The 23,011-nt window shown below is 36.8% G+C and overlaps 1 protein-coding gene across 1 annotated transcript in view; it reads right to left on the bottom strand.

Moving 5' to 3' along the window:
• Positions 1-9,993: 9,993 nt before the first annotated feature.
• Positions 9,994-23,011, bottom strand: part of FAM151B (family with sequence similarity 151 member B) — a 30,674-nt gene continuing 17,656 nt past the window's right edge. The window contains exons 4-6 of the mRNA XM_043913505.1: positions 18,519-18,736; positions 15,979-16,114; positions 9,994-12,044 (exon numbers count right to left, since the gene is read on the bottom strand). Of these exons, the coding sequence (XP_043769440.1) occupies positions 11,885-12,044; positions 15,979-16,114; positions 18,519-18,736 (514 nt within the window). The 3' untranslated portion in view covers positions 9,994-11,884. The remainder of the gene's footprint in view (positions 12,045-15,978; positions 16,115-18,518; positions 18,737-23,011) is intronic.

Genomic DNA, 23,011 nt, shown 5'->3' with positions numbered 1-23,011 from the left:
ATGATATCAATAAAGATTTAAATGTCATTTTGAGTATCAGTGCTGTTTTTTACTTTTCATTATATAGTACACATACTAATGATAAAAATTAACATAATCTGAAGAGAAATTGTGCCATATACGTTTTCTTTGAGTAAATAGAAAGCTAAGAAAGAATAACTTTTGTTGTTACTCTTATCCCAACATGAAAATAATATTTAAAGTATTAAAACTTTGTTGGCCATGTTTGGAAGAGTTTTAGTCTTCTATCAATCCTAGGAACATTTTAGGGGCTGAGGTTGTTTGAGCCTGGTTGTAAAGTCATCCCGTGGGACTCAATTGAGATTTGACCTTAAGTACTGAAAGGACTGATGACTGACTTAGTCCGAATCCTCCAGATTAAGAAAAACAACTAAAGCCAGAAAATTGAAGTTACAAAAATATTTCAATTATTTTACCTATCCTAGGAAGATAACAATCACTTTTGGAAACAGGCTGAGAATAGATGTTAATCAAAGATTTAACAAAAGAGATTCCTTTGACTAACCATCAAAGTCTTATGAACTTCAAAGATTTTTTGAGACAGGCTTTACTTGACAATTCTAGATTCATTGGGACAAGTTGAAAACTAATGATTGAGATTACATTTTTGAATTTCAGTTATCCATGCAACTTCTTAGCTTTATTTTCATGTTTATTCCGTGTTAGCTTTAGTGGCATAAATATGAATTTTGACTGTCAGGCAACACATTTCAAAAAGGCTCTTCTCAATTTCTAAAAAAAAAAAAAAAAATGTCTATATTATCCCTACAGCTTTGGGCCCTATAAATGTGAGGAATCTGACATCCAAGGGAAGAACTGTTCCACCAAGGGATTCAATCACAGTCCACCGGAATGTAAACTGTGATAACCATCTGATCATTCCAGGTTCCTTCACAGGAGAAAAAGGTTTCATGACACTGGTTGGAATAAATACGGATAGAATTTGAGGAATTCACTGGGGACCCCCTTGCATTATCATAGCCAGGGGTAAATGTAGGTTATCCCAGTTCCACACAAATGGAGCATCAAGCCATCAGAATTCTCAAGAATGAAGAGATGGGGGTACACCACCAGGTACATTCTTGGCTGTTTCTGCCCGCAGCTTTTAGAAGGGGCAGCCTAAGGTATCATATCATCCCATTGGTTCCCTTACTCCCCGACAGTAAACTGGATGAAGGATGGACAAGTGGCCCAAAGGAACAAAGCTGCAAACTGAGATGAATCAATGGGGGCTTTCTCTCAGTATCTGAATTTGTCTGTGGCATACTGGAGTTTGTGACCTCCCACTGCTAAGGACCTTGTCTTAGTTGCTTAGGACAGTGGTCTTAGATTTTGCCCTTCCTGCAGCCTACGTGTTCAACATTTCTCTGAATTTTCTGGATATTTCTCCTATGGTAAGTTCTTCCCTAGCCTCAGTTGTTTGAGTTAATTTGAGCAGGATTCTATTATTACATCCAAAATGTTTCAGACCAAGACAGTACCTAAAGCAGTATCAGTTGGATCAAAATGGAAAATATGGTCCAGAAAGAAGGTAATCATTATCAAAACAAGGGCTTCATGGCTCACGCCAAGAGAGTTCCAACTTTATAAGACAGCTTTGACACCTAAGGCTTCAGCTTTGAAGAGCGTATCAGGAGACAGTATCTTTATCAGTGATCATAGTATGTCACAGAGGCTCTTTAGTACAATGCCTGGCGTATAATACACACTTCAGATTTTTACTGCTTCTCATAAATATAAGGATAAGGGAATTTTAAAAACTAGAAAACATTTGATAAGTTGGTAAGACAATGGTTATAATTATTCTCTTTCCTCTACAAAGTTCCAAATGGGTCATTATTTTATACAGGCTTTTAACTAAAAAACAACTTCAATATACTTCTGTACTGTTTGAGTCTTAAAACTGCTTGCATGTATATTTTTCAATTTAAAGGCTAATAGAGAATTCCCTGATTGTCTGGTGATTAGGACTTTGAACTTTCACTGCCGATGGCCTGGTTCAATCCCTGGTTGGGAAGTTAAGATTCCGCAAACTGAGTGGTGCGGCCAAGAAATAAATAAATAAAGACTAATAAAGCTATTTTTCAAGGATTGAATATGTTTAGACACAAAATACATTTAAATTAGAGATGCCAAGGGAACATTTCATGCAAAGATGGGCTCAATAAAGGACAGAAATTGTATGGACCTAACAGAAGAAGAAGATATTAAGCAGAGGTGGCAAGAATGCACAGAAGAACTGTACAAAAAAGATCTTCACAACCCAGATAATCACGATGGTGTGATCACTCAACTAGAGCCAGACATTCTGGAATGTGAAGTCAAGTGGGCCTTAGGAAGCATCACTACGAACAAAGCTAGTGGAGGTGATGGAATTCCAGGTGAGCTATTTCAAATCCTGAAAGATGATGCTGTGAATGTGCTGCACTCGATATGCCAGCAAATTTGGAAAACTCAGCAGTGGCCACAGGACTGGAAAAGGTCAGTTTTCATTCCAATCCCAAAGAAAGGCAATGCCAAAGTATGCTCAAACTACCACACAATTGCACTCATCTCAAATGCTAGCAAAGTAACACTCAAAATTCTCCAAGCCAGCCTTCAACAATATATGAACCGTGAACTTCCAGATGTTCAAGCTGGTTTTATTTTTTTTTTATTTTTATTTTTCAAGCTGGTTTTAGAAAAGGCAAAGCAACCAGAGATAAGTTGCCAACATCCGCTGGATCATTGAAAAAGCAAGACAGTTCCAGAAAAACATACATTTCTGCTTTATTGACCATGCCAAGGCCTTTGACTATGTGGATCACAACAAACTGTGGAAAATTCTGAAAGAGATGGGAATACCAGACTACCTGACCTGCCTCTTGAGAAACCTGTATGCAGGTCAGGAAGCAACGGTTAGAACTGGACATGGAACAACAGACTGGTTCCAAATCGGGAAAGGAGTATGTCAAGACTGTATATTGTCACCATGCTTATTTAACTTATATGCAGAGTACATCATGAGAAACGCTGGGCTGGATGAAGAACAAGCTGGAATCAAATTGCTAGGAGAAATATCAATAACCTCAGATATGCAGATGACACCACACTTATGGCAGAAAGTGAAGAAAAACTAAAGAGCCTCTTGATGAAAGCGGAAGAGGAGAGTGAAAAAGTTGGCTTAAAGCTCAGCATTCAGAAAACAAAGATTATGGCATCCGGTCCCATCACTTCACAGCAAATAGATGGAGAAACAGTGGAAATAGTGGCAGACTTTTTTTTTGGGGGGGGGGGGGCTCCAAAATCACTGCAGATGGTACTTCAGCCATGAAATAAAAAGACGGTTACTCCTTGGAAGGAAATTTATGACCAACCTAGACAGCATGTTAAAAAGCAGAGACATTACTTTGCCGACAAAGTCCGTCTAGTCAAGGCTATGGTTTTTTCGGTAGTCATGTATGAATGTGAGAGTTGGACTATAAAGGAAGCTGAGCGCCGAAGAATTGATGCTTTTGAACTGTGGTGTTGGAGAAGACTCTTGAGAGTCCCTTGGACTGCAAGGAAATCCAACCAGTCCATCCTAAAGGAGATCAGTCCTGGGTGTTCATTGGAAGGACTGATGTTGAGGTCGAAACTCCAATACTTTGGTCACCTGATGCGAAGAGCTGACTCATTTGCAAAGACCCTGATGCTGGGAAAGATTGAGAGCAGGAGGAGAAGGGGACGACAGAGGATGAGATGGTTGGATGGCATCACCAACACAACGGACATGAGTTTGAGTAAACTCTGGGAGTTGGTGATGGACAGGGAGGCCTGGTGTACTGCAGTCCATGGGGTCGCAAAGAGTCAGACATGACTGAGCGACTGAACTGACTGACTGACTGACTGACATACATTTTATAGCTTAAAGAAACAATGCTAGAATGATCACAGCAGAAATGGTATGAACCTTTTATCCACAAATGCTGAGCACCTGAAACACCTTGATACATTCACACATTTTGGTCTTAGAACTCTACAGTATTAAAAATTAGAACCACAAAGGTTTTTTGTTGTTATTTTGTTTTTTGTATATCTGGGTTATGTGTATCAATATTTACTACATTAAAATTTAAAACTGGGACATTTAAAAATATTGTTTTAAAATACCAAGCCCATTACACAATAGCATAAATATTTTATGAAAAATAACTACATTTTCCAAAATATATTTAGTGAGAAGAGTGGCACTGTTTTATGTTTTTGCAGTGTCTTAAATTTTGACTTAATAGAAAACAGCTGGATTCTCATCTGTGTTTCTGCTTCAATCTATTGTAAAATGTTTAGTGGAAACATGAAGAAAATGTGGTATCACACAGATATAAAAGGAAGAAATAATTTAATAGGTTTTTCAGATAATTATAGATCATCCATCTTTTTTTTTTCCTTCATGAAGATTTTATTTTTTTGTTGTTTTTTTGTTTGTTTTAATTTTAATTGGAGGCTAATTACTTTATGATATTGTGGTGGTTTTTGCCATACATTAACATGAATCAGCCATGGGTGTACATGTGTTCCCCATCCTCCTACATCCCTCCCCATCCCATCCCTCAGGGTCATCCCAGTGCACCAGCCCTGAGCACCCTGTCTCATGCGTCAGACCTGGACTGGTGATCTGTTTCACATATGGTAATATACATGTTTCAACACTCTTCTCTCAAATCATCCCACCCTCGCCTTCTCCCACAGAGTCCAACAGTCCTTGTTAGTTCTGTTCTTTACATCTGTGTCTCTTTCGCTGTCTCACATGTAGGGTCATCATTACCATCTTTCTAAATTCCATATGTATGTGTTAATATACTGTATTGGTGTTTTTCTTTCTGACTGACTTTGCTCTATATAATAGGCTCTAGTTTTATCCACCTCATTAGAACTGTAGATCATTTTTCTTGGTACTGTACTCAAAATTGTTAAGTAGGTGGTAGTTTCTTAAACGGTTAGTTGTAGTATAGAATTTGAAGCCACGCCAAGGAACTTTCATTTTCTGTTACATTAAATTTCATTGCTTTGTCTTGCACTTTGAATGGATTCCTTATCCAAGCAAGACCTTATAATATCATGCATTAGTAATTTGTAAAACAATGATTCCTTGAGTTATGCAGATATTCTAAGTGTTGACACATTGTACTATGTAGCATTAAAAAATAACATTTATTAATATCACCACTGATATCAAAGTCCTTAGGTATTGGAAATTGTCAAGCTCACAATGATGAGTTCAAGTTTAGTTAAATTCTAATTTTTCATGTAAAAACTCAGGTTTTATCATTGGCAGAAGATACTGTCAGTTGTTTTCCTTTAAGTGACAAGCTTGCTTTGTTCATTTTTGAGAAAATATCTGCCAATTACCCAAGACTAAGTAACTGGGCTGTCAGTTGTTCTTTCAAGTAAATATTTTTTTCATGAAAAAAATGGCTGGTTCAGTTTGCATCAAGGGCTTTTCTTTAAAACAAGCCCTGAACTTCAGTACAACAGAGCTGTACTCTACCTCAATTCCTTCACATGGAATCTTAAAAAGATATGTACTCAAGATCAAGATTGACTGAAATGACTATTGCTGAATCTTCGATTCCTTCACATGGAATCTTAAAAAGATATGTACTCAAGATCAAGATTGACTGAAATGACTATTGCTGAATCTTCGATGATATTCCTGTGTCCTTTTTGTTTGAGCATGTGGGGTAGTGGAGATATGACTGATAGTCGATGCCATGAATTTGATTCATACTCAGGGCTTCGCTGGTGGTTCACACAGTAAAGAACCCACCTGCAATGTGGGAGACCTGGGTTCGATTCCTGGGTTGGGAAGATCCCCTGGAGGATGGCCTGGCAACCCACTCCAGTATTCTTGCCTGGAGAAGCCCCATGGACAAGAAGAACCTGGCAAGCTACAGTCCATGGGGTCACAAGGAGTCAGACACGACTGTGTGGCTAAGCGCAGCACACAGCACACGGGGTATCCACAGCTGAGCCTAACATTCTTTTTTCTGCCATCACTGCAAGTGTCAACACAGTGAGACAGGCAATTTCACAAATGGTTTTTATCTCATCCACCTTCTAAAAGCATCTCAGGGACACTGAGGGGTTTGTGGGCCACACTTTAAGAACAATTGATCTAAGAGAATTGCTGAGGTTTTGTGTCATCTATCCATCCATTCATCCATCATTTCTTAAGGGCCTGTTCTGACCAGGTATCATAGAAAAATGATGAATAACCTCTCCCCCAACAGCACAGTTGAGGGCAAAACACAAACCTATACAATAATCATAGTCTAGCAGAGGATGTGCACCAGGAGAAAGCCCTGGGGAAGTCATGAAAGACCTTATAGAGACCTTGGCTTAGGGACAGAGCTCAACAGGCTGTGTGAAGAGATCACACCCTTCAAATTTAATTCAGAATTTTTTGATTAGCTCTTGAATTCACAAAGTGACAACAGACTCTCACAGTAAATATTTCAATTAAATTTTCTAAATTCTTACTACATTATGTGACCCCCAAGAAAGGGATAAAGAAGAAAGGGGCAATGACCAGCCTTTATGAAGATTCTATAGCAGGAATCAAACCCAGAACAACTCAACTGCCTGATTTAGTCAGACTGGTTCCTTTTGCAAGCAGAAGCATAGAAACCAAAAAGCCTCCCTTAGAGGACAGGAGGTTGGGTGAGTACCTTTCAAGGTTTGCCTGTTTTCTCTCTACTCTGATGGTTAGGCTGTGAGGTAGCTTTTGTTGGTTAAAATTATGACATAATTAAAAATATGTAGTAAAGTAGCAGTTCCTGGGGAGTGGGTGTAGTTATTTAAGAAACTGATAGAATTAAGTCCAACTCTTTACAGCCCCATGGACTATAGCCCACCAGCTGCTCTGTCCATGGAATTTTCCAGGCAAGAATACTGGAGTGGGTTGCCATTTCCTACTCCAGGAGATCTTCCTGACCTGAGGATTGAACCCTCCACTCTTGCATCTCGTGCACTGGCAGATGGATTCTTTACCACCAGCACTACCTGGGAAAACTGAATTAAAGAGCATTCTTTCTAAAGTCAGAAGGGGAGATGAGTTCAAACGAGATTGGGCGTGTTCCGTGTGGTATGACCATAGATGGGAGGTGAGTTCAAAGGCAGGAAGATGGGGTTTTTATTTTTCTTTCCAAATTGGTATAAAGTAGCAATGTCATCAAATCACTGAGAAATATAGCAATATCTAGCCTCTGTCTTATCCTGTTTGGGTCAGTGGCTCCTCCTGACCCTCTGTTACACGAGCCCAAAATATGTGTTATTAGATTCTTCCTCCTCCCCCATACCGAGCCCAAAATATGTGTTATTAGATTCTTCCTCCTCCCCCATACTTCTCATTCAACTGGTTTACAAAGTCTTAAAAGTTCTTCCCTCTTAACCTTTCCTCTATATTTTGAGCCTTCCCATCCCATTTTGCTGCCACCTTAATTCAAGGCCCGAAAAGGCAATGGCACCCCACTCCAGTACTCTTGCCTGGAAAATCCCATGGACGGAGGAGCCTGGTAGGCTGCAGTCCATGAGGTCACAAAGAGTCGGACATGACTGAGCGACTTCATTTTCACTTTTCACTTTTATGCATTGGAGAAGGACATGGCAACCCACTCCAGTGTTCTTGCCTGGAGAATCCCAGGGATGGGATCGTATAGAGTCGGACACGACTGAAGTGACTTAGCAGCAGCAGTAATTCAAGGTGTCATCTCCTTTCAAGAATTCTAAGGCTCCTTCTCATGCCATTGGAATCATCTTTGTAACACTCAAAACTGATAACGCATCCCTGCTTAAAATGGTATGATGCCTCCTACAGCTTGAGAGAAAAGGAACAAGCTCCTTAGCTTGAAAAGTGAATCTGGCCCCTGCTTAATGTTCAGCTTTGAGATACATTGCCTCCACAAAAACTTTTCTGAACAAGTTTTTCCTCCTTAAGAGTTCCTCTGCTCATGTGCTTCTGTCAGAAAGGCCATTCCCTTTGTCTACATGGTGAATCTTACTTAACACAACTCAAGTATTCTCTCCAAATTAGAACAGACTGCTGTCTCTTGCCACAACCTGGAGTACAGTTCCATTACAGGAGTTATAGCAAATATCCAACATACTATTTACAAGTCTCTCTCCCCCTACTGGGCTTCCTCTGTGGCTCGAGCTTGCCTGGTGGCTTAGACAGCAAAATCGCTTGCAATGCTGGAGACCCAGGTTCAGCCCTGGGTCGGTGAGATCCCCTGGAGAAGAAAACGGCAACCCAGTCCAGTACTCTTGCCTGAAAAATTCCATGGGTGGAGGAACCTCATAGGCTACAGTCCATGGGGTCACAAAGAGTCAGACACGACTGAGCGACTTCGCTTTCACTTTTGCTCCCCCTACTAGACGATAAGAGCCTTGAGACAGAAATCATTTCTGAATTATTTGCCCTGTTTCAATAAATCAGACATCAATTAGGTGTCCCTTTTTCTCCCCCACCCCTGCCCCCCACAATCCCAGAGTTCCTACTGAACCGTGAAGTACTGTTACATGTCTCCCTCATGACAGACACAAGTGACTGGACAAATTAAGGTCTCTGGACCAAAGCCTGGCAGTCCAGATGTACGAGGAACAGAGACGTAATCACAGTGAAGACTAGAAGAGTGACGCTGAGGTGGGACTCTGGATCAAGGCCCCTGAACTCCTGTTGCTCAGGCCGCCAAGCGCTCCTGGATCCTGTCCCACTTCTTTCAAGACCTGTTATCAGTTCTTTTCCATTTCACTAACTCATTACACTCTCATTTTCTAGACTAAAAAGTACTTCAGCACTACTATTCTCATCTTTCTAACACACGATATTCCTTGCATTGATTCATGAACTTATAAGATAGTAAGCTCATACTAGGTAGACTCCCATCTTAAATTTCAAAATGAGAAATATCACATTTTTCTATATATTCACTAGGTATTTAGGTGGTGGTTGTTGTTGTTTTAGTTACAAGGAAAAACCTAAAACCCAAGCTCCAACAAACAAGCAAATGAACAACCTGTTCTGAATAACTTGCATCAATTTCCCACTGGATAAATGAGTATGCATATGGTTACTCAGCAATCAAATCACCTTTACAGGGCCATAGGCCACTCTCCTTTTAAAAGCTCTGATTTTTTGAACAATTGGATCTTGTACGAAAGCATCTTCTAGGGCAAGGATTGCTCTGCAGGCTTGAGAAATGGCGTTTGGATGCTGTGGGATCTTAATATCAATACATTAAACCAGAGAATCTGGAGAGAAAAAAACAGGTGATATTAAATCATTTACTTGTGTCTGTGAACTTCTTCCCAAATATTTAATAATAATACCTTACAATTTTATGTGTCACTTTATCTCAATAAAGCTGAAATTTAAAAAAGGAAAGAAATAATTGCCTAAAGTCATGAAAGCATTCTCTTTTATTCTCTTCTAAATGCTTTATAGATTTAGCTTTTACTTTTAGGCCTAAGATCCCACTCAAATTATTATCTGTGTAGGGTGTGAAGTAGGGATCGTTATCCTTTTTTCCATATGGACCATAATCCATTTAAATTTTACTTTTCAATAGAATAAATTTTATAATTCTCTTATATAATTTTATATGTGCTCATTGTGTCCAACTCTTTGCGACCCCGTGGAGTGTAACCCGCCAGGCTTCTCTGTCCATGGGATTTACTTGGTAAGAATGCTGAAGCAGGTTGCCATTTTCTCCTCCAGGTTATCTTTCCCATCCAAGTATCAAACCAGTATTTCTGGCATCTTCTGAATTGGCAGGTGGATTCTTTACCACTGAGTCACCTGGAAAGTCCTTTTATTCCCGAGAACACTTTAAAATATAGTTTTAAATCTTAATCTAAATAACACTAAGTTGATAAATTTCTCAATATAAAGGTATTTGGCTTTAAGATTAATACTTTAAAAAATATTATTGAAGACCAGATAAATAGTAAAAATAATCTGGGCAAATGAATTTTAAACTTAAATGTAGTTCACTTATAAATTCAACTCTTTTTGTGAAAGCAAAGCATGGTCATTTTTGAACATTTATAATGTAAACAATACTTTTTACCATAGGTTTTAAGAGTTATTCTTTGCTACAATTGTTATAATTTTATAATTATGAAATTTCACCTTTTGCTTTTGGCAAACAACCATAGAAAGTGAAGTTTTAGGTGTTATTTGACCAATAGCACCATATTCAGTTGTAGCTAAAATTTAAAGTAGAATATGATCATTTTCTTTAAGTATTGGCATGTGTACAATGTTTCACGTTATATCTCTTACCGCTATCTATCTACAATGGGTATGATCACATGGTAAGTCTAATAAGAAGGGACTATCTGTTGAACACTTGCTACCAGACGAGCACTGAGCTACATGCTTCCTTTGCAAGAATCTCCCTTAATCTTTACAACAACCCTATAAGGGAATCCTCATCCTCTGCCCGGCCTCCTGCCCCCATTTTATACATGAAGGAATCAAGACTCAATGAGGTTAAATATTTCCCCAAATCCATGGCTGGCAAGGGACAGAGGTGGGGCTGTAAGGGAAATCTATTTGAATTCAAAACCGAAGCTCTTTTCTCTGCACAGCACTATTTTATTCTCTGGGGGGAAATGGTTGATAAAAGACAAATTACATATCTTAGGACATTCATTGGTAAATTACTTTTCAATAAATCAAAGAAAGCAACATGTTTTTCTGAATATCTTGCTCAGGACTATGCCAGATACTGTAAAGACAATTAAGAACGTTCTCTCACCATGAAGGACTTCATAGTCTAGCTAAGGAGACATAATTACAATGTATGACACAACTAGTGAACAGTATCAGTTAAAAGTAATCGTTAAAGTAAAATCTGGAGATTACTGATGGTGTAAGCATTTTTTAAACAAAGCACTGTGCTGAGGACACTGAATTAACTTTTAGAGTGGGACTATATTAGGAAGGGTATTGAAAGAGTAAAATTCAATGAAGTTTGAATTTAAGAAGCCCCTAGAGATTTTTGATTTGGCATTAAGAAAGAGGTGTTTTTAAAGTTGTGTTGTTTTTTTTTTTCCAGCAGAATTATCCAGGGCTTCTTTGAGTAATGTGAGGAATGAAGTCATGAGGAAATAATTTAAAAAAATCTAGTAGTAGAACAAGGGCCTGGAACAAAGTGGTGTGGGTGAAAAACTTGAAAAACAAATAACAGATTACCAGGATTACAATTCTGCTCTCCAATAGTATTTTGCTCACTCTAGATAAGTTACTATGATCAAAACAAAGAATATAAAACAACACATTAATATACAGCTGTCAGGATGCTCTGAACAATAAGGAAATTCTAGATACATCCTAATTTAATCCTCATTGCTTTCAGTAAATAGACTTGATCTTGTTATAAGAAAACTGCTCAACCCTGTGAAAGTTAAAAACGTTTTTAAAGCCCTCTTTCTCTTTTGCAGTCTCTGAAATAATTAGTTCTCCAGGGAAAAGAAAAGAGGATGGCATATTTTTATGGAATCTCTGTAATGCTAGCACCAACATGTAATTTAGTATCTGTATGACACGTGGATTTTTTCAATTATTTTCAATATACCAAAATATTTTTATTAAGGGTTTTAAAGATTCATTTTCCTAAATCATTATTACATGAGGCCCAATGTAATCTCTTCTTTCCAAATCTTGTAGGTAGGTACGGTATTATAAGGACATAAGCCTAAAGAGTAAGCGCTCAATAATTTTTTGACTGGATGAACTGGAACATAAATCAATCATCATAATTTATATGGTAATTAATTTAGATCAGACAAAGAAGGATTGCGAAAGCAAAACATGAAATAATTTAGCAGAATTTTCATCTTAGAGATTAATTTTGATTCCAATGGCTTGTTTAAATTCATGGTTTTGTGGTTCCAAGATGTCATAGAAAACTCGTTTTTTGTCAAAATGATCTCTAATAAAAAGTAAATCTTCAATGGAATAGCTATCATTTTTTCCAGTCCAAATGGTCAGGCTGTACCTGCATCAAAACAAAACAGAATTATATAGTTAACAGAGAAAGATAAGAAACAGTGATGAAGAATTCCAACAAACCTAAACACAGTCACTCTCATTTGTCTCTAACCCAAATTCACACAGAAGAAAAATTAATTAGCACTGGTCGAACTGTATTTTCTTGTTTCATTCCTTCATCAACATCAAAGGGACTAGAGAGAATAAAATTCACATCACTATTGCCTAAATTAGGTAACCCTCATATCTGAATTAATGACTTTAGAAACCTAGAATGGTTAGCCCTGTAAACAGGCCCAATTTTGGACAAAAAAACAGAGGAGATTGTGCTGTTGATCGAGGAATCTGTTCCCCACACAAAACCACAGCTCTAACCTGGTTTCCTCAGCAGCCAGGCCAGAGTCAAAAGCACGACTGGAAGGGACAGTGAAGAGATACAACTGTCACTGACATTCCCAACATTCATATTCACTTCTAAGTGGCCCTGCTATCCCTTCTGGGGGTTTCTGTATGAGATATAAGAACGTCAAACAAAATAAACCTAGATCTATTTCTGGAGTCAAAAAATAATAATAATATATGCAGATTGATTATGGATGCAAGAATATGCTCAGAAATTAAAATGCTACTTAAATCATGTATTTTCATTTCTTCTGGTGACATTACTATTACACTGTTCTTATTAGAATTTAGAGAAACGCAAATCTCTTAAGTATTTTCATATTTATTTTCCTCATAAACATGTCAGAATCCAGGGGAAAATCTCCAAAGCAGTTGTTCTACTAAAGATGGGAAAACAGTCTAACCAATATATATATTATTATTATTATACTGACACATTACTGTCCTTAAGGATGATAACACCATTCTGGAAATGTAACAAAGGAAAGTACTTTGGATTTTGCTCCATAATAGTATTATGTGACAAACCCAAAAGAATTTTAAACTACAGTGGGGAACACAGAAAAAAAATAAGAATTACTCTAAAAACATATTTTTGCAAAAATGGCATTTTTATTACTTTATTCAAGCACCATGGAGACAAACCTTATAAAAAAAACAGATATGAATTTAGGTTAAAAGAAGAGCTTTCCAGTGTTATTTTGCCTCTTTTAATCCTCCCACTATGGTATGCAAACTAAAACAGGAAAAATAAAATTGCCTAAGGGTATTTTAAATTGCATTCATTCAAATCACCTCTCAGGTTTCATTTTTAAAGCTCTTTCTGCTGTGAAATAACATATAGGAAAAGATGCATAAAACATAAATGTAAATTTTGACAAATTATTGTAAAATGAAATCCAGTGTAACACAACACAAACCAAGAAAAGAAATTTGCCAGCACCTTAGGAGACACCTGTATATCAGAGCCCCATCATAGCCTCTCCTCTCCCCCGGAGTTCTCACAACCTAGACTTTTCAGTTGCCATCTTCATGCTTTATTTACCACCTGTATATCCATCCTAAACAATACAGTTTAATTTTTGCCTGTTAATAAATTTTATATAAGTGGAATCATATGGGATGTAATATTTTCGGTATTGATTCTTTTGCTGAATATTTTTTGTGAAATGTATTCAAGTTGAAACATGTAGCCACAGTTTATTCATTTTCTTTGGAAAATAGTTTAGCAGTATTCACTAAAATTAAAAATATGAACACCCTATGACCTAGAAATTCTATTTCTAGAAATTCCTTCCTGATATAATCTTTAGGCACATTTGCACCAGGATGTATGTGTGTGCCCACATTTACATATATATATATGAATGTTCACAACACCAATTTTTGTGATAGACAAAACCATGAAATAATCCAAATATCATTCAATAATAGATGAACTCTGAGGTGCACATAATAGAATATAGAATTCATTATAAATTCTGATTAGAGACCTTTTGATATACAAAAATCTTCCCCAACTCTGCCTAACCTATTCATATTCTTCATGGTGTTTTTTGATGGAAAGAACTTCCAAATTTTAATGTGTTCAAATTACTCAAACATATCCTATATGGCTAGTGATTTTTGTGTCTTGCTTAAGAATTCTTTCCCGTCCTTAACAGTCCTGGAAACACTGACACTCTAGGAGCAATGATTATACTAAAATCCCAGATTTTGCTTTCTAAATACCACCTGCCACTATACTCAAGAAGGGATCCTTGAAGAAGTAACTGATTTGGGAATTGGGACAAGTATGTGATTAGCTTGCCAAGAATACAAGACCTGAGATCTAGTATAAGGAAATATTGAACTGATTGAGACTGAGGATATTTTTCATAATAATGGGCCTGAAGTCTTTAGGACTGTTGCGTGTATGAGAGGAAAGGAAAAATTGAGGAAGAAGGGAATGGCAACCCTCTCTGGTATTCCTGCCTGGAGAATTTCATGGACAGAGGAGCCTGGTGGGCTACTGTCCATGGGGTCACAAAGAGTCAGATACGACTGAGCCTCTAACACTAAGCACTAGGTTGGTTTCAACGCTGAATTTATTCAAACTCATGCACAGGCTATTTGAATGTTATTTTTAACATCCTAGGAAATGTAAAAAGAAAGAAAGGTCCTTAGTTTTTTTAATGAAATGTCCATGATATAGATACTCAAAACTGAGAAAGAAAAAACTACAGACCAATCTCACTTTAAAATGCTGAAATTCTAACTAAAATATTAGCAATAAAATTCAGCAGACTTTAAAAGAATGATAAATCTCAATCAAGAGGGATTTATTCTGTAAATGTGTGGATGATTCAATATATAAAATGCTAATATAATTTTATTAATATATAATGTGAGAAAATGTGGTTATTTTTATAAAAACTGAAAAAGCATTTAGTAAAAACTCAATACCCACAGGAATATGGATATTTCTCTAATATTTGAGTATATGCTTCCCTTACTCTCTAAAGTACAGTGAATTATCAAACTGGGTCTTTCTCTGGATGATTTGTGATAATTATTTGTTTGTTACAATTGTTTACAACTATGTAACATATGTGTTGAGGGCAGTTTTACCAGAATCTTTTCATTTCTTTGTATTCAAATATATCAAACTTTCCTTTTATTGCTTCTGGGTTTTGTGCCTTACCAAGAAGTGTCTTCTCCATTCTGAAACCATACATACAAAAAAAAAAAAAATCATCAATTGTGTTTTCTTTATGCATTTATTGTTTGGCATTCAAATCTTTAATTCATCTGGAATTTATTTTGGAGGAAGATTAAGGAAGGTCATTTACTTTGTTTTTCCTACAGTGTTGCCTGTCCCAATACAAGTTATTGAACTTTTGCACCAATGATCTGAAATACCAGCCTTTTCCTATCCTAAGTTTCATGATAGGGCTGAGTTTATTTCTAGGCTTTCCCTGCTGTCCTATTGACTAACCTATTAAAAATCATAGTATCAAAACTGTTTTACTCTCTGTAGCTTTATAATATTTAATACATGGTCCAACAAATTTTTATGACATGCTAAAATAATAAAATATGGGGAATTCCTTGGCAGTCCAGTGGTTAGGACTTGGTACTTTCACTGCCAAGGGTACAAATTCAATCTCTGGTTAGGGAACTAAGATCTCACAAGCTGCACAGCCAAAACAATTAATTTTTAAAATAACAAAATTTTTATATGGAAAAGACTTGGGATTATGACAGAATTCAAAGGGCAATTATTGTATCCATTTATACTTTTTTTGTTAATGTTTAGCATATTGAAAAAAATGACAGACATTTACTGGGTACCTATTATGTGCAAAAGGTTTTGTGTGGAATAGAGGTGAAAGACCTGATATTAAGATTCATCAAGGAACTTTATTCCAGTGAGGAAGTCTGAGCACTGACAGAATCAGTGTCCATTTTCTGTCTCTTTCTCTCACACACACTGTCTGTATTGGCACTTTTCATCTTTCTATCTTTCACACACACTCACATGTACACACTACACATACCTGTTTGATTGCTTCAACAGCCAAAGTAACTGAGAACAAGACTGCCTGACTAATGCTGCTCTGACAGGAAATGTTACAGGCTGATTTAGTTCATTACATATATATTCCATTTCTTTCACCATTGTCCAACTGTAACCTGAAATGAAAAGAAAGAAATTTAACTTTTCTCACCAGAATCCTGAAAAGTCAATTAAGTAAAAATTAAATTATATATGAATATGTAAATTCATAGGTAATTCATTAAAATTTCCATTTGGATTCAGAGAAAGTCCATGGACTGTAACCTATCAGGCTCCTCTGACCATGGGATTTTCCAGGCAAGAATACTGGAGTGGGTTGCCATTTCCTTCTCCAAGGGATCTTCCCGACCCAAGGATCAAACCTGGGTCTCCTGCATTGCAGGCAGACGCTTTACCATCTGAGCCACCAGGGAAGGGTAAAAATTAAATTATATATGAGCATGTAAATTCATAGGTAATTCAGTAAAATTTCCATTTGGATTCAGAGAAAGTAGAATACCACTTAATGCAGGAAAATATTTCAAGTGGGATGCAGATAAAAAAATTATATCTAAAGTAATGTCACAAATGAACAAGAGCAAATCAAACAAAAAAATTGAAACCTTAGAAAAGAATTGATTAATCTATCAAGTACAAAAAAGGAAATGTTGGCACTATATATATATACATATATATACATATATATGTATATATATATATAAAATTTAAAATTCTAAGGCTCTGCATCATTAATATACTCTATAAACTTAAGATTTTCCACTTGTGTTAAGCTTTCTTTTCCAGGAAAAAGATGGTTGCTAGGTACTTACGAGCTATTTAAGTAATAATTAACTTCAATTTTTTTTAAATGTGGAGGCTAGTCCAAATTACTTACACATTTTATCTAAAATAGAAATAGTGTTTAAATTGGCTTTTACATATGTGTTTTGTGTTTTAAATCAAGTTTAGACATTGTAGAAAATATATCTGCCTATTTATAAACAGCTTCAGAAAAAAAAATGTATATTTTAAAAATAACCCCTAAATTCTATCAAAAGTAGGTTGAAAAAGTACTGGTCTGTAAAGGAACAATTTACAAAAAGCCTATAGCAGCTAAATTCCTCATGAAAGAAGGGATAGGTCTGCTTTCCTTTAAAATCTAGAAAATTGTATCTTTTTAATTAGAAAAAGGGGTTGCTAACATAAGCTACTACTTACATTACTACAAACATATAAACTCTCTTTCCTAAAATTTGTAGCATAAGAAGTAAGGGAGGATAAAACACATGGTGGTAATGACCACAGGCCAGCAGGAGAAAAGTAGCCTGGAAACACTCAACACCAACATGACTTAAAGACCCAGACATGGTTTAATTCAGTTCAAGCCTGAGATTAAAGTCAGAGCTTGACTACACTGACTAAAAAGAGATCCGAAGCAGTATGGAAGCTATTAAATCGTTGCTAGTTTACCTTCTTTAAACACTTTGAATTATAGGCCAAATCCTTTACTAACACTAATAAAATGATTAGAAAATTAAAATAGAACAAATTTAAAGTATACCATTTTTCTCTCGATTATATCAATTGTTGGTCCATGGGTTTTGACCTAAATGTCACTACGCACCAGATAGCAGTTACACTAATCTCATGTTTAGATTTTAAAACTTTACATCTAAAGACAGTAATAGCAAATAACTAAATTTTAAAATGCCCTAAACACAAGATAAAGGCTAACATTTCCATAAATTCTAAATATCTTCTTGGTTAATTATTTTTACCATGTGTTTAGGTGTCCCAGAGCATCTGATTTTACTGGATCCCTGATTTAGGATCCCTAATTAGTGATTTTACTGGACAGTCACTAAATAGGGATGTATGAAGAAAAAGATGAATCCAAATGTTGTAACAAGTTTCATCCAGAAAAAAGAAGCTGAATATCAGGTCCATCGAAAAGAGTACATGAAGAGAAAGAAGAAACTTCCCCGAGAGGAAAGTCCCGTGGCCTCCCACGCCCTCTGTCTAGCCAGAGGGCATGAGGGCACCAAGCTTCCTTTCTAGCAGTCTACATTTCGAGGACCTTCTAATATCAAGGGAACAGAATCCGTGCTCTTCAACCACACATCCCCTACTTCTGGCCTTACATCACTTAAAAAGATTTTATTCCTACTTCTTTATCTTTCATCCAACATAGAGAGTTTGCTTCAAAGTAAAAGGAAAAAAAAGAGTACAGAATGCTCCACAAGTACAGAGAAACCAACTCAGAATTTGCTTAAAGTATGTAAACAGGCAGCTTTGGTTATTCTAGACCTCGCAAATAAATATTTTCTATGGGAGCCTGGTGACAAAATATCACCAGTGAACGAGATCTATCTGAAATAACGGAAGGAAGAGTCATACACACATCTTTAGGGCCAGATCTTTCTCTCCATTAGGCTCTTGGATTTACAGAACATGGTTTTGGTTTTGTATTAAAGGTTATTATTTTTATATCTGAATATATGTTACTTTGACCAAAAAGGAACACATATTTTAAATTATCACCTTCATTCACTTTCTCAGGATGCCATCCTGTTGTCCAACCCAGGGAAAATGTCACATCTGGAAAGAAGGATGTCACAGTGTCTATAAAAGGTTTTGCATCCACTGCTCTGCTATTTCCATTTGGACCAGGAAGAACATCAGCATTAATCCACACCGGACGCTTCAGATGCCTCTTGACATTTTCCAAGAGCATCATGGATGGTTCTACAGCTGCCAAACTAAAGACAATTTGTTGTCAATGAGATACATTCCTAAAGTAAAAGTAAAAAGTTCTTTTAGACTAGTGGCTTTAACATTCTCAAATTCATAATAAAAGTATAATATCATAATGCTTGAATTAAATAAAATCAAAGATTAGATATCACTAGAGGGGAAAGTTAACATGTGCCATATCTTAAAATACTGATTTATATTTATTATTCATGAAGGTACTTAGAAGTTTCTATAAATGTATGAATAATGCCACTACTTATAGATAGAAAGATGTTTCAAAACCCTGTATTATGATCCCTCAGTATAAAAACAATTTAAGAAAAGACACAAACATTCACTCATCGAAGAATGTATAACTAGGATTGAAAATTAAACATACTCACAACCTGCAAATTCCAGTTTATGAAAATACCCAAAGTGCACTCAGACACCATGTCTCTAACATTGGCTAATGACCTTGGGGAAAAGAGCCTCTTTCCCTTTATGTTTCTTGTGTGAGTCTGGACACACAAACACATTTCTAAAAATGACTGCAAAATGTAAAATTAAAACATTTTCTTAAAGCTTTTGTAAACTTCATTTTTCTCCTCTACTGTGAACATCTTTTCTGAAAACTCGAGACAACTATATTTTAGTTACTTTTAAACTAAAAAGCAACTTCACTCCTTTTACTTCCCTATGTCTTTTTGGACAAACGCATTTTGAAATAATAAGACTCTGAACAGCCAATATAATTTTTACTTTTAAAAAATATAAACACAAACTTTATTGGAAAACTACTCTAAATACAATCTTGAATCGCTTCTGAATCTTTGAGGCCTATGCATATTTCTCAGAAAATTAGCTTTTAATGAACACAATGATTGGAGGGACTAAGAATCTGGGAGATGGATATTGGGAGAGAGAACATGCAGCACCCCTTTTCAGTCTTCAACTTTTCTTCTTAATGGACTGAGGTCCTTCTGCCTATGCTTCCACCACTCTTCCTCACTCCTTTTGGGCTTCCTACTTTATGAGCAGAAACTGATAATGTCATCATTATTGTTCGTGTTGTTCAGTTGCCAGTCACATCTGACTCTTTGCAACCCCAATGGACTGCAGCACAGCAGGCTTCCCTATCCCTCACCATCTCCAGGAGTTTGCCCAGGTTCATGTCGATTGCATCAGTGATACTGTCCAACCATCTCATCCTCTGTTGCCCTCTTTTCCTGCCTTTTCAGTCTTTCACAGAGTCAGGGCCTTTTCCAATGAGCCAGCTGTTCACATTAGATGACCAGAGTATTGGAGCTTCAGCTTCAGCATCAGTTCTTCCAGAGTATTCAGGGTTGATTTCCTTTAAAATTGACTGGTTTGAGCTCCTTGCTTTCCAAGGGATTCTTAAGAGTCTTCTCCAGCACCACAGTTAGAAAGCATCAATTCTTTGCCACTGTGCCTTCTTCATAGTTCAGCTCTCAAATCCATACATGACTACTAGAAAGATCATAGCCTTGACTATATGGATCTTTGTCAGCAAAATGATGTTTTTGCTTTCTTTTTTGTCTTTGCTTTTTTTTTTTTTTTTTTGTCTTTGCTTTTTAACACACTGTTTTAGGTTTGTCATAGCTTTTCTGCCAAAAAGCAATCATCTTCTAATTTCATGGATGCAGTTATCATCTACAGTGATTTTAGAGCCCCAGAAGAAAAAGTCTGTTACTTCTTCCACCTTTTCCCTTCCATTTGCCATGAAGTGAAAGGACCAGATGCCAGGATCCTTGTTTTTTTTAGTATTTAGTTTTAAGTTGGCTTTTTCACTCTCCTCCTTCATCAGGAGACTCTTCAAGAATTCCTCTTCACTTTCTGCCATGAGAATGGTATGTATCATCAGCATATCTGAGGCTGTTGATATTTCTCCCAGCAATCTTTATTCCAGCTTGTAACTCATCCAGCCTGGCATTGTGCATGATGTGCTCTGTGTATAAGTTAAACAAACAGGGAGACAATAAACAGCCTTTTCATACTCTTCTCAATCCCGAACCACTCAGGTGTTCCATACAGGGTTCTAACTATTGCTTCTTGACCCACATACAGGTTTCCCAAGAGACAAGTAAGATGGTCTGGTATTCCCATCTCTCTAAGAGTTTTTCACAGTTTGTTATGATACACACAGTCAAAGATTTTAGCATAGTCAATGAAACAGAGATAGATATTTTTCTGGAATTCCCTTGCTTTCCCTGTGATCCAACAAATGTTGACAATTTGATCTCTGGCTCCTCTGTCTTTTCTGAATCCAGTTTGGACATCTGGAAGCTCTCAGTTCGTGTAATGCTGAAGCCTAGCTTGGAGGATTTTGAGCATAACGTTACTAGCACAGGAGATGAGTGCAACCGTCTGGTGGTTTGACCATTCTTTAGTACTACCCTTCTTTGGAATTGGGATGAAGACTGACCTTTTCCAGTCCTGTGGCCACTGCTGAGTTTTCCAAATTTGCTGACATATTGAATGCAGCACTTTCATAGCATCATCTTTTAGGATTTTAAATAGCTCTGCTAGGATTCCATCATCTCCACTGACTTTATTGGCAGCACACTTCCTAAGGCCCACTTGATTTTATATTCCACAATGTTCGGCTCTGAGTGAGAGACTACACCATCATCAATAGCTGGGTCATTAAGATCTTTTTTTGTACAGTTCTTCTTCTTGATCTCTTCCGCCTCATAGGGTCATATTTATTAGTGAGCAAGGATACTGTTCACTAAAACCAGAGGAAATCAGCCTCTCTTTAACTCTGCTCCCATGTAATAAGCTGCTTTTTTCCCTCATTCTTATGCCCCTGAAATGCAGGCCCTAGATTATAGTGGATTAATAAACTCTAATGCAGGACTTTAACAGATTCTAATATAGATGTTGTCATTTCTCTGTCTCAAATGCTTTCTGCCTTGAATGGTATCAACGCTGTGTTAAAAACCACAATTCTGAGATCTGGCCAACTGTACTTCCTACAAAATTCCCTCATTTTTAGTACCTTGTACCTATTACAGGGTACTTAAGCAACTTGTACCTCTTACTCCAAAGCTTGCTTGTCTGCAAGTCCCACACAGCAGCTAAGTGCTGGTGGGGTTCTGCTCTTCAAAAGTGGAGTAGGAGGAAACCTTAAACTAATCCACACATGTCTTACAGCTGACCTCCTCTCCTTTTCTAGAAATGGTTCTGCTTTCTTAAGAAATCTGGTGTCTGTGGAGTTGGGTTAATCACTAACTTCCCGTTTATATTCAACAGGAAGCTTCTTAGCCTTTCTCAATTTAGTAAACTGACATCAGGCTGTTTAAGGATGGCTCGCCATCTGATAATACCTAGTCTCGGCACATTCCCCACCAAACTGACATGGCAACAGCATATAGTAGGTGTCTGCCATGTGCAAAGCACTGCACAGTTAGACATAAAGAGCTACGACACAGAACATAATGAAGTAAGATTTTAATATACATATTCTCTTTTACATGTAAATGTTTTAATTATCACTAATGCAACAGACTATAGTACCGCCACTTTCCCCTTCCAGAAACTTCGATTAAAAAAAAAAACACCTATATTAAGAAAAACACAAAATCTTACTTAGGAAAGAATTAGTTTTAATTTTTGGAACTTTATAAAATAATTACAAAATTCTTCTGGAAGAGTAAATGTGGAGGAAATGCCATATTTGGGGAGAAAAAAAAAAAGACTGAGGATAAACTTTTGCCCAACAGCAAAATACAATGTTTACTACAAAGAATAATATACTAGATTCCTAGCCTGGAAGACTCAATGTGTAAATATTGCAAAATAACAATTCTCTCCCAATTAATCTATAAATTCCTCTGTTCCTTCATCTGGAAGATGAGAATAGGAAGATTCTTAGGATTGTTATAAAGATTAAATGAATTAACATTCAGTGCTCTTAGACCATGGAGGAGGAAATGTCAACCACTCCAGTGTTCTTGCCTGGAAAAGTCCCACGGACAGAGGAGCCTGGCAGACTATAATCCCCAGGGTCACAAAGAATAGGACAGAACTGAGCGACTGAGCACGCTCTTACTCTTAGAACTGTGTCTGACACACAGTATGTGTTTATATAATTGTTATTAAATTCATTCCCCTTCAAATATGTATGATCAAAAAACATGCAAAATCTTTTTCTAACTGCACAGCCTTTTACTGGTGACTGCTAGCATTTAGGAATGAATGAGCTGATCTGACTGGTGAGGAGTCAGAGAGTATATCACATAGAGAACAAGTCTATGGGCAATGGTAAACACTGAAAA

The sequence above is a fragment of the Cervus elaphus genome, chromosome 9 (genome assembly GCF_910594005.1).
Source record: "Cervus elaphus chromosome 9, mCerEla1.1, whole genome shotgun sequence".
Classification (NCBI taxonomy): Eukaryota; Metazoa; Chordata; class Mammalia; order Artiodactyla; family Cervidae; genus Cervus; species Cervus elaphus.
This window is presented reverse-complemented; position numbering and strand designations above follow the sequence as displayed.